General features: G+C 46.5%; 1 protein-coding gene across 2 annotated transcripts in view; it reads right to left on the bottom strand.

Moving 5' to 3' along the window:
* The window catches only part of TFCP2L1 (transcription factor CP2 like 1), a 32,066-nt gene extending 23,600 nt beyond the window's left edge, over positions 1-8,466 (bottom strand). Inside the window, exons 1-2 of one of the 2 annotated variants that reach the window (XM_059820426.1) lie at positions 8,405-8,466; positions 3,955-4,106 (exon numbers count right to left, since the gene is read on the bottom strand). In XM_059820426.1, the coding sequence (XP_059676409.1) occupies positions 3,955-4,106; positions 8,405-8,466 (214 nt within the window). Of the gene's footprint in view, positions 1-3,954; positions 4,107-4,375; positions 4,450-8,404 lie in introns of those variants that run through there. The other variant, XM_059820424.1, reaches the window with a different exon arrangement.
* Positions 8,467-13,076: the final 4,610 nt, after the last annotated feature.

Raw genomic sequence — 13,076 nt, 5'->3', positions numbered from 1 at the left:
CCACCTCTCTGGGTCTATCCAGCAAGAAGCAAGGCTCATGAGAAGCCATTATGGTCCACAAGCCTGGAGCCCTTTCCCATCCCTCTCCTGTTTGTACACAAACACAGCTGCTGGACAGCCCTTCTTCCTAGCCCATATGAAACCCTTTCAGATCTCACCTGAATCTCTCCACCAGTTCCTCTATCTCTGCTATGCAACTTGGCCTTCAGTTTGCTATGCAGTTCTTCCAGCTTTCGCCACTCCATAGCTCTGTCAGACCTGACCTTTCTTCTCTCCAGTTCTGCGCATAGACTATCTCCTGAGCTGGTCCACTCACCAACCGCCATTGAACCAGTCACATGTGGAATAAGTGTTTGAGGGCAGGGAGCAGAGCTGGTGCGCAGCGACAAAAGGTCAGTTACTGAGTGGTGAAGAGCTTGAGTCAGGAAGGAACATTTGGACAGCAAGTGGCAAGAGCCACCCAGCAAGCAGAAAACCCCAAACCTAGTCCTCACATTTTGGGTAAGCAACCACACTGGATGGGAATTGCTTTGCTGGAGCTGGGACAACCACTATGTCTTTGTATCTGCCTTACTAGGAGCCAGCTATGACTGAAGCTCTCACCAGCACAGACAGGGTGGAGGAACTTCCATTACTGAAGTTACCCATTTGCTAAAGTAATCCATCACAAAACTCAAGCACACAAGGAAGAAGGGAAGTTTTATGTAACAGTGTTTGGCCAGACCATGATAAGCACAGAAAAAGGGTAAGGTGCAAGAGGTGGCCCTTTGCTTACAGTCCACATAAGGCGATAAGGTGTAGTGAATGGTCTAAAAATTGCTTTGTGAGATGGCTATGGCACTGCAGCTGGGTCACAGTGCTTTGGAGTCAGTCAGCTTTTCTGCCATGCATGAGTATTGGCTCCAGAGACTGGACTGCCTTGAGGTCCCCTTCACATACCTCGTCAGGCTCATACAACACAATTCTATTAATGGGATTAATTTTCTGACAGAGCCTTTAACTTGCATTCAGCTCTAGATCAGGCAGATTGAGATCAGTGTAGAATTCCCTGGCTTGTGTTGAGCAGGTCAAAGAGTTACAGCACCTTCCTCTGGTTTTGGAGAAGGAAATGTGTGGACAAGGAGGCATTGTGGGACATTGTTTAATGGGCATGGTGGTGTTGGTTGATGGTTGGACTTGATGATCTTACAGGTCTTTTCCAACCTTAGTGATTCTGTGAAGGGATGGGAAAATACCTACACAACAGGTACCTGCTGGGAAACTATATAGCTCAAGAATCAGAAGTGGTTCCCACAGAGAAGTGTTGCTGAAAGAAGAAGAAAGTTTGACTCAAGCACTTTAATTATTGCTTTTAAACAGACAGACCTCCTATTTTTTATTCCAGAAGGTCAATGCATGAGGAACATGCTTTTGACACAGATGTCATGAAAAAGACCAAATACCCTTTTATGTAGAAGTTCCTAAACAGAAACCTCCAGGTGAAACAGGAGATTAGCTGCCAATTCAAACTGATTCTTTGTCCTGGAATTGCAAGACAAATCCTCATCTCTTTTTAACCACAGGCCATGTCCTCACTGATATCCCACCAACAGAAGTTAGAGTCCCCAGCTCTGACCACAGCTGGTTAAATGGTGTGTCCAGCATCCTCTTCTCCCCACATCTGTAGTTATCGTCAATGAACACACAAGCTTCTCACAGAAGCTCATATCCACATGGAAGCAGACTCCCATCCCTTTCTTCTAACTAGCACAGGCAAGGGATTTTGGTTTAAGGGACTTAGTATCAAGGTAGACTACATGTCAGACGAATTTACAGTCAAGGCTTGCCCTTGCTACGAGAAAGGGTCAATGATGAGAGCGAGAGTGCAGGCAATGGTGTGGACTCTGAAGCAACCTGCTGGAGTGGAACACAATGGCTTTTAAAGTAGGTACACTACAAGATCAAGAAAAAAAAAATCCATCTACATACAGAGTGCCTTGAATTTCAAGAGGTTTTTCAAGAAACCCAGAGCATCTCAGTGTAAGAAGGAAGACTTATTACTTGGGAACTTAAATAAATGAGGTGAGGATGCTCCTGAGAAGGTGGTAGACAGATGCCAAGCTCCTGCCAAGAGGAACAAAAAGCAGTGAGCAATTCAACTGTCAGGAGATGCACCACCTTTTACCACTGTTCATCCCAAAGACCCTCCAGAAAAAGGTGCTGTTTCCATCCACTGTGAAAAGCCAACAGCACTAAGGAGTGCCCATTTCTTCCCCCAGCCCCTTCCCAACTCTGCCCCACTACACAGTTCCTGCCAGCCTCATCCCTGCTTTGCTCCTCCAGGCCCTTCCAGCCTCATGCTCTCCAAGGTGTACTCTGGGAAGGACACATCCCACCCTCCCCCTTGAGGGATGAAAGACAGATGCAGAAGATGTACAAGAACTGGTGGTCTACCAAGGAAACAGGTCAGTACTGTGTCAAGATGTAGCAGGAGACAACTCCTTGTGATAGTAAGCAGGAGAAAGCCTAACACAACATGGTCTATCTGCAAAGGCAGTAACAGTCTTACTTTACATATGAAAACCTAGACTGCTCTAGTCACACAGTTTTAAAAAAACTCATGGTATTGTGTAAAGAGTTGTCTAACTTTTGCCCTACCAGGGCAAAAAAGCAAGCACTGCCTCATGTATGCTAAGATATTTGGCCGTCAACTGCTTTTCACAACAGGAAATCTTTTACTCTGAAACAGGAAAGAATTTAGTGTTTCACAGGAAGATTCATCTCCATCTCACCCTTGATATGCCCCATATTACCTCCTGGGTTCTGCTGTATTTATATGGATAAACTGGGAAGAGAGTCACAAGTCTCAAGAATCTTTCAATCTGCGAGACAGCACAGTGCCAGCTTATGTGACAGGAAACATCTGGCTCCTCAGCTGGAGCCTGCAGCGCTTGGCTGACTTTCCTAGGGGGGCTCCATGGGTCTACCAGCTAGCAACACAGATCCAGCAGCCAGATGCACCTGAGGTCAGAGCCCAAAGGAGGTCAGAGCTCTACTTCGTACAAACATTGAGAGAAGCATAGCCAGAGCAGCACCCGAGTTAGCTTCATGCTCAGTGCACAACACTTGAAGAGCTAGGGCAGTGTCCTGAAGCAGGAGAGGATCTCAGTAACACAGGGCAGAGAGCCTTCAGCTTGTTGCTAGGCTAATGCCCTTGTTTACAACCTGGCAGAAAATAAGTCTAGTAAGTTTTAGCATAATCTGCGCCTGGAAAAGTCTGATCCGTCCAGGACCCACATGCAGGAGGTCCTGCAAAGTGACAGGCAAACTCCAGCTACAGATGTGTCTGCACAAATTCTGCCAAGAGCAAAAAAAGCCTGGACAAACACGCAGTGCTTGTTTAGCCAGGAGTAAAAGTTAGCCTATGAGGTCAGTTATAGAGGACCTTGCTGTGCTGAACCCCAGCAACTTGTCAAGTGAGGGACTGAGCAGAGCCACATCACCCAGCCAATGGGAGTAATGTCACACTCTGCCCAGACCACCGAGGAGTCCTTGGATACTTGCTAACTCATCCTCTGGCAATGCCCTCCAGCAGCACTTGGAGATTTGCAATGTTAAGAGCCCTCCCCAACCCAAAGTTTACCAATCTGCTTGATTAATCTGGCCTTTTAAGATGAAGGTATGAGGCTGCAGCTTAAATTGTCTGAAATCAAGCCTGTACCTGGCCACAGAGAACTTTGCATGCTGTAACACTGCTTTAAGTCAACGTTTAAATCAATGGTACTTCATTATTTTATCAGTTGACAATCTGGTATATAACGTGAAAAATTAAATATTCCTCCTTTCCTCCATCCCCCTCCCCATCTCCTTCCCATCCCACTGCCCTCCCGGTAAGGCACAAGTATGGGATTCAATCTTCCTCTGATGAATTGTTCCCATGAAATATGCCCTCTTTCGGTGTAGTACAAACCCTACCTTGGTTGAGGTAGGTCAGGGTTTCTTCATGCAGCTTCACGGCAGGTGACGTGGCTGTGCAGAGGACGTACTGAAAGGGTGGCAGTTTGGCATCGTTCTCAGGAGACAGCTGCGGTTCTTCCTGCTTGAAGATCGGCAGCGCAAGAACATCTCTGCAATACAATTCACACACATTTAGTCACAAAGACTTTATGGAATATCCTAGCCTCAAGCTGCACTTGATTCTCATGCTCTGGAGATAGAGACGGTCTCTGGAGAAACACTGAGTTCTGATGGCTAAAAAAGAAAGAATTTGGCCTGTATAATGTAACAAGGCAACTCCTGCCTCAAGAAATCAGTATTGGACACAAAAGAACACAGCATTAGCAAAATAGAGTATTTCTGAGAGTTAATTTGTTTTAAAAACATAAATCAGATCTACTTTTCAGTTAAGCAGTCTTCCTGATGAGGAAAAAAATTATCAAAAAGAGATTCTTCATCCTTGTGGAAGTACATTTGTTTAAGAGTTTTTGGGTTCTCAGACAAAAGCCTTTCAGAAAAAAAAGCAAGAAATGGCACTGTATTTTGACAGCTGAATGTCGGATTACTAAAATGTCTACAAGTAGCAGCCAAGATTAAGGAGCAGACACAGCTCTGGTGTAAAAAGGAGACATTCAGGTAAATGATGCCATGAACAGATGGATTAATTGACCCATAACATCTCCTTGCACTCTAATAAACCTGGTCCCAAGCAATCACATAGCTCTTGAGAGCACGGGGCTACCTTCATAAATGCACACACAGGTGCTCAGGAGCAGCTTCACTAGGGCCTGTGCACGGTCCCACTTCTCGCTCCTTTACAAGATGTTCATGCTGACCTGCCTGTTGATTTAGTGTCAGACTGATCCCAACCCACACTAATCCCCAAGCAGAATGCACATTAGCAAGGCTGAGCGCACAACAGAATGATTAGTACAAAATGAGACACCAGGAATAAGCATCCTTATCTTAGCACGTCTGATACTAAAGAACCACATTAGCCTCTCCATGTCGCTAACATTTCTGATCGTTGTGTCCACCTACTTAAGACATTAATATCCTTCCAAATTAGAAGGATTATGTTGAACACAGAGACAGTTCAGAGTAAAAAGTGATTTTTTTTCTCCTCCATTTCCTCTAGATGTGTGAAGACTTGAGATTCCCATTAGAGGCTGCAGTTCTGCTCCTTCCAGTAATCCCATACACAAAAAGTTTTAAGAAAAACTATTCAGGAACATGCCAGCGTGTACAGGCATGCTCCCTATGGAAAGAGCATTAAGAATTTTTTCCTTGCCTGTTCAGTTAATGATCCACCCTGTGTTCACTCGTAGCACCCACAACCTTGAAGGCTACATCCAAACGGTGCAGCATTTTATAGCTAAATGCTGAAGTGCCCGGTTCAAACACAGGTACTCCTATTTATGGCAAAATAAAGCCAGAGAGCAAACTGTGCCACTTCAGATACAGAGAGGAGAAAAGAAACACCCATCTCCGTTTCCATTCTCTCTTCTAACGCCACCCGCCCCATACTATCACCAACTTAAAGGCATCCAGCCCCATTTGCTTACTGGCATTACTGACATAGTCACAGCTCTTGCCTAACTGCAGCCATACAGAGGGGTTTTTTTTTTTTCCTTAGTGGTGATGATTTACTACAGTAATGAAGTGACAGAAATGCCTGCAGTAGATTTTTGAAACAGATACCATTGCTCCACACACATGCAGGATCTGATACTGCTGCAGAGAGCAGTCTCACTCACCCCGGTTACCAACGTTAGCTCTTAACGCGCTCGTCTGCACAATGCTATTGGAATGTGTGCTGCTTTACAGATGAGAACAGATCCAAAACTCTTGAAGCCTGAAAGCTTCTGTAGTTCTGAAAAAAACAGCACAGAAGAGCTGGCCCGGGTTTTACAGTTAAGGGTGTACACCTATGCAGCTGAAACAGATGAGAAATGTAGGCAAGGGGAAGTCGAAATTCAGATACCGTATTTCACATCAGGCTCTTAACACCCCTACACTTGCTGGAACAGCTGTCTGATCGCTGAAGACCATAAACATGGAGGAATCCATGATTTGGTTTCTGGAAAGCTTTGCCATATTAAAGCACTGATGAAGCCACACAAGTTAATCACATTTTTATTCCTATAGCATTTGAACAAATGGCCAGTGGTATCTGTGGCTTTGGATGAAGCTCCTCTAAAATATTTCACCTTATTAGAAGCGCTTGGAACTTAGAAGGTTGTGAACAACAGATCAAGTCTTACAAGAATTTCTAAGCTATAGGTATGTAAGGCATCACAATATTTGTTCAACTCTCTTCACTCGAGTTGCAAATCAAGTTTTGGAAAAAGCAGGCTTTTACAACAGTTCCCATCCTTAAAAAAAGGTGGAAACCCCTAAAACTCTCCCAAGTTTCACCTTTGTGCTAAAGCTTCACAGTTCTAGTCTTAACCAAGGGTTAGTCCACTTACATGGGAAGGGAGACAGTTATTCGAGGCAGTTCAGCCATCCGGCAGAACAGAGAATTAAATACATACTGGGTTTCCATAAAAATGAATGAACATTTATGAGGATTTTTCTATAGTATTTGTAGTTCTAGCAAGACAGTACCACCGAGGTATGGCAGAATTTACATGGATGTCGCAAGTATGCACAAAGCCTTTGATCTCTGCAAAGCATAATTGATACAAACTTCTCCTACAGCTACTTTGAAAGATTGTGCTATTTCAGCTCCCTCTGCAAAGTCATTACAAGTGGGTATGGAGAGCCTTCAGAAGGGCACAGCTCAGCAGAACGCTCCTCTAGAAGTGCAAGTCTTTACACATTCCCATGGAGAGTGAATTAGCCAGAATTAGAGGTCGATACAAAAAACAAGGGGTTTATTCAACTGACCTTCCCCAAAACACCTGAGGCCATTGCTGCCATAAAACGGGTTTTAGGGCTTTTAGTCCCAGATCAAAACCACCATGCTCACAGTGGCAGATACTCACTAAAGCTGAAGTTTGTTCCTAAAACAGACAAGTTACCTTCATACTAGCAGCCTTCCTGCCAGATCAGGTATCCTTTATCCCCCCAGCTAGCATTCAAGTCAGGAGAAATAATCTAATGTGTTTTCTGGCCAATTCCAGGGAATTTCAATTGCATGCTCAAGCCTGATCCAGACTTGATGATCTTGTAGCACCCTGGTGCTACAAATCCATAGCGTTAACGGAGCAACCTGAGCACCATAAGTTCTCTCTAATGCAGAGATTATACGCAGAAGTACCAATGCTGAGGCTCATCTGCTACTGCCGTTCTCACTGTCCTCAACTGATCAGGTTTGCAAGCACAAAACAAGAGAGAACAAGACTTTTGCCACATACGTGTCATTAAAATAGACTTACTGGGACAGAGGAAGGAGGTGAAGCACCTTGTACGAAGAAACAGGGAAGCTGCCAGAAAGCAAGAATCGCACTGTATTGTATGATTTGATAACAGGAAATTATTAGTCAGCCAAAAAATTCCTTTGCAAATACGGCAATAGGGAACAGGAATAGTTAAGGTTCTGTGTCTCCTTGAAAGGGAAGTATTATCTGTGCTTGAAGTGCTTTGCCGGACAAACTCGATGTTCTCTCAACAGTGGTTATTTGGGGGTGCATTTTGAAAGCAAGGCTCTTGGGCCACAGCCAAGTTCTCCACTGCTGCAACTGGCAAAATCGCACTTCGGCAGAGCAGCGGCCACTGACACCAGCTGAGAGCTCAGCTTGACATACTCAGAAAAAAATAATTCATAAGCACCCAGCAAAAAGGAAACTCCCAAAGTTGTCTGCTTTGCTGTCTCCTGGAGTTTGGAAATACGGGTTTGTGCTACACATGTTACAGACTATTGTTTAGCAGCCCTTGTGCTTAAATTAGGCACATTTAATTAAACGCGACTGTGTGGCAGCAGGAAAAAGCTGGTTTAGGCAAGTTCAGAAAGTGAAATTCTGAGCTTTTTACCCATCGCCCGAAAAAGAAAGGGAAGAAATGCCGTCCTGAGAAAACTGGATGCCCTCTTAGTTTGCCACAGGCGTTTTCCAGAGACTTTGGACAGTGCTCCGCAACTGTCGCACCTTCCCCCTTCGAGTTGCGCCCCGAGAAGAGGGAAGGCGGCAAAAGCGATAAAGCAAAGCTGCAGACAGCTGTCTCACCAGGCGCTAAAAAAACAGAAGGGAAAAAAGAAAAAGAAGAGCCCACGTCTGGCAGAAGGAGTTAGCCGCGCTAGCCCCGGGCGATGCGGCGGCTCCGCGGGCCGCCGGGTACCGCCGCCGGGCACCGCCCGGGCAGCGCAGCGCAGCGCAGCGAGCGGGCGGCTCTGGCGGTGGAGGCCGACCCCTCCCGCCCAGCGCCCGTGCGAGGGCGCCGGGCACCCCCGGGGCTTTCCCGCTGCCCGGGGCGGGCGGGGACTCACCGCAGGTAGCTGCCGGTCGAGTGCTGGTTGTAGTGCTCCGGCTGCGTGTGCCAAAACAGCATCTTGGGGGCGACGGGCGGGGAGGGGGCCCGGCGCGGTGCCTGGGGCGGGGGGAAGGCCGGGCGGCAGGAGGGGACCAGCCGGGCTGCCCACCCCGAGGCGCGCCGGGCACGGCTGCGACCAGCTGGAGCCGCGGCCCCGGCGGCTCCCGGCGCTTTTATGGCTCAGCCCCGGCGGCCGCGGGTTGGCCGGGCCGGGGCGCCGGAGCCGGCCGAGCCCTCCCCCCGCCCCGCCCCGCCGCCACCCGCGGCCCCCCGGGCACGCACGGGCCGGGGCAGCCCCGGGGCGGAGCGACGGGCCCCCCGCGGGAAGGGCGGAGGCGGCGGGAGGTGGCCGCCCCCCGGGAGCCGTGTTCGGGAGGACGTAGGCGGCGAACCCCGCCGAGGGCAGCCTGCGCCCCCAGTGCGGCCCCGGCGCCCCCCGCCCGGGCGGCAACGCGGCTTCAGCGGGGGCAGGGGGGGACCCCCGGCTCCGGACCGGCTCTGCTGGGACTTGCCGTCTGTCCCCCAAACTGCCCGTGTTCTTTAAAGGCGAGCCTCCTCACGTCGGGCCGTGGGGATGTCCTGGCAGCTCCGGCTGACAGCAGTGAGGCTGAGTGCGAAATAACGGCTCAGGTTCCTCTAAAGTATCTGGGTTTTTAAATTAAGGGCAGCTGATTGTTTTAACTCCGTGCTGTCTGTCTCGTAGGCTGGCCTGTGCTTCATGTCAACATGAACTTCATGTCAGGGGGGTGTTTTCCAGGTGGGAGAGTGAAAGACAAAGCAATTTACAGGAGGACATGCAGGAACAAGAGCACAGTGTCAGGGACTAACCTCACCCCTAACCCATTCGCCATATAACAGCATGTCCAAAAACCCTCTTCCTCTCCTAACCCAACTCCCTCCTCGCTAAGGAGAAATCTCTTTCTTTACCATTTCAAATTGCAGATCCTGATCCTCACCTACAAGTCCGTTCCTACCCATCGTTTTCCTAACCCCACACTCTCTGTGCATCTTCCTGTCCCACTTAATCCTTCTCACGTTTGATAGTTTGGGGAGGGGAGCAAAATGGGGGAGGGGGTTCCCCGTTTGGTCCCATTGTCTAGCCATTAGCAGAAATGGAAACAGACCCTTAATTACTCTGAGTCATTAAAAATCTTCCAATTGATTTTGCAGGAGAAGCCTTGCTACCTGCAGGCTTCCTGGTCAAATTCCAACTGAGAAAAAGGTAGTTTACTCACTGCTGTCAGCATATATTATTATGTACTGCCATATTTCACAGCCAAGATAGCGACATTTCACTGTCGGATGAAATTTTTATTATCCTGCTATGATTATGCAATATCTATATTGTCACAGCACCTATAGAGCATCATTAGGTCAAGCCCTAGAGAGTCAGATGCGGTATAACTATAGGCATTGGCAGTTCATATCCTGATGTGTCATGAGGTGAAGAACAAGGTAATCTGAAGGGTTACTAAGTAGCTTCGCAGAGGTGCTATGAGTCTTAAAGTTTTTAAGATGCATTATTTATGTCTGCCAGTCTCTGTTAGTTTCAGACTAAGAAATAGCACAGATAAACGTGCCTTTAAGGTAGTTTCTCTTTCCTCGGTTACTATGCAGCTAGACAAACACCTGGTTCGTTCAAAGCAAAATGGCTGGAGTTATCTTGTCACTTTTTTATACTCTTACAAACGTTTAGCTCTGCTCACACAACATCTGAGCAGCAGCTGCTCAGACCTTCATTGAGCAGAGTCTATATATAGCTTTTGGACAGAGAAACAAGACAAAGTTTGCTGAGGTGTCCAAGGACTTCTCTGAACAGTACATATCCTTCCACAGTTTGAGCATTTTGCTGCGCTGACTGGAGAAATATGTAGTCCAATGTATGAGTAAATGACCACACCATACAAAACAACGAATCCCATCAAGTCTGGCATGTCAATATTTTCTTTATTATCTTTCTAGAAAGTAAATATGTTGGAGGGAAAATGACTTTAAAATAATCCCATTCATTTCCTCTCTGGCCTGTTGCTGGACACAGAAAATAAGGTGAGATCTGCTCATTAAGTTTGGGGAGACTCTGCCAGCAGCTCTGTCTTCTGAATCTTCCTGTCCCTCCCATCCCTTTCTTAGCCAAATCTGATGAAAAAAAAAATAGATCTTTGTTCTTTGTCTACCTCTCCTGAAAGAAATCTCAGTCCTCTTCTGGTATAACTCCTGCTCTTCTCCCAGCGCGGAACTTTGCATCACAGCATCAGATACCCTCTCCCGATCTTCAAAATCCACCACATCATACAGACCAAGTCCTCCTCTGCTCCCCTCTGGGGCTCCCTTGATCACCCAGTGTCTGCTCTTCCTCTTTCCCTAACACAACCCCACAGTGAAGAAATCTTCTCCACCACAGCTTTCTCCTCCAAACCTCCCTTTACTCTCCTACTCCCAGATGAAAGGAATTTCTTTCCCTCTGCTCTGCTGATTGCTCTTCATCTCTCTTTTTAGATTCCTGTTCATTTGGCCACAGTAAAATGCTTTGCTCGTATGATCAAAAGGGATTGAGTGAATATTTTGTTTGATGGATTTTTCTACTTGAGGTAATGCTATGAAGGGACCTCGGGATACTTTTTGTGTGAAAAAGTATTTTAAAAATAAGTATCTTTTCCTGCGGACATTTGCGCCTGAGCACAAAAGTACCGTGCCAGTGAGTTCAAGCTGACATAAAGAGGAACAATATTTTTAAGTATGTAAGTCCTTTTGATTAAAACAAACCAAAAACAACACACACAAAAACCCCAAACACAAAACCTTCAAGCATTACTATCTGCACTTTCACTTTAAGATGTTACTGCCCCAAAAGTTCGTTCTGCTGTTTCACTGGTCATTACAATCGCTTTAGCTAAGCACTGAGTGGAAAACATATGCCCTTCAGCTGCTTTGCTGGAGAGTCAAGAGGTTTAGATCAGCTTCCTGGCAGTTAGGGCCAACCTAGTAGACTTTGCACTGAAGTGACTGAGATACAGTCACATATTCTGTGCCCTCTCTCCTCTGGAAAAAAGGTGTTTCCATTAGCCAAGGGGCTAAAGGGATGTGAGCATGGGAGCATTATAACACTGCAGAGATAGCTAAGTAAAAGCTCAGATCGGTAAAAGTGATTAAGTACTTAACTCTCACCAAATTCAAAGGAAACAAAGCATCTCTATACTGTCACGAATTCCACCGCAAACATCTGAATTGCTTCTGAAAAGTCTAACAGGAGCTTCTACGTCAGATAAGCAATTTTGTGTTCATGAAGCCCAAAATAAACGTAGTTAAAGGATCAAGGTTGAACATTATACTGTATTGAAGAGCTTCCAAAAGCTGCCATTAGCTCATTATGGCATTAGTCAAGGTTATTCAGGGGTTACTCCAATTCTCGCCTGATGCATGGGCCATAGAGTTGCAGTCTGTCTGGATAAACTGCAGGGATCTGAAATGAGCTGCGGAGACTTGGGAAGACTTACTGGGATGGTCACCCAAGCACTGGATATGTTTTAAGAAAAAAAAAAAATCAGCATGGTGGCTTTTGTGTTGCCTCTGTGTGTATTTTAGCTCACAGGTTTCCAGCCTCTGACTTGGGGAGCCTTGGGGGAACTATATTTAAGTAGGGTCTGCAAGATAACCAAGAAAAGTGGCAGTACTGTGACTGGTTAACTTGCTTTACCTTCCCTGGAAAACACTGAAGGCACCAGAAACTGGACTGAAAACCCAAGGTTGTAATCAACTGAGATGTTCTGAATGAAGGAAGGAATGGTTTTTGTACAGCACTTACTGTTCTAAAAGCTGGAATATCATTCCTATGCCTTTGCTTGGGTTTGGGACAGCTTCCAGTGGCAAGTGCAGACTCTCCTGGGTAGCCCACTGACCCTCGAGGTCTCCTCATCCATCCTGTGCAGGTGCACTTTTCAGAGGGAGACCAGCCCAGATGGGTTCCCATTGGCCTCTACTGAACAGCACCTCGAGGTGTAGCTGGTGGCCAGCAGTTCGGGGCAGTGTTACCATCAGGAGAATGAATGTAGTCTTGGTGTTACAACCCAGAAGGAGGACACGGAACTGGAAAAACTGAGAATGAATAAGGTCTTGAAAATGTGCCTTATAGTGAAAGAAACAAAGAGCTTAGTCTGGTTTTACCCAGAAGAAGATTAACAGGTGACTCAAACATAGTCTATAAATACTCACATGGGAAATCAACATTTCATAACAAATGCTCCTAAACCTTACAGCAAAGGTACAAGAGCCAGGGAATAAACACTGCAAATGAATAAACCGAGGCTAAGAACTGACTGCACAATTTAGCAAGGGAAGTAATCAACCATGAGTGCAGCTTTCCCAAAGTTTGTGGTTAAAGCCCCCTTTCCCCATCCCCATTTTCTAGATGTAAATCAAGACAAAATTTTTCTCCTAAAAAAAAGAGAAGTGAAACAGAAAGAAATTCAGTTAGGTCCTGTGGCCACTTTGACAGAGAAGAATGAAGATGCTCACTGGGACCCTTTCTATCTTTACAATCTCTGATGTTACCTTGCCAAAGGCTTCCAAACGCCTTCCCATTACAGTCACCTTCCCTGTGTGTCTAAGGCCACAGGCAACGTATCCCCTTC

This window comes from Gavia stellata, chromosome 8, assembly GCF_030936135.1.
Source record: "Gavia stellata isolate bGavSte3 chromosome 8, bGavSte3.hap2, whole genome shotgun sequence".
NCBI classification, from domain to species: domain Eukaryota; kingdom Metazoa; phylum Chordata; class Aves; order Gaviiformes; family Gaviidae; genus Gavia; species Gavia stellata.
The sequence above is the reverse complement of the archived record's forward strand: the minus strand, read 5'-3'. Positions and strand labels throughout refer to the sequence as shown.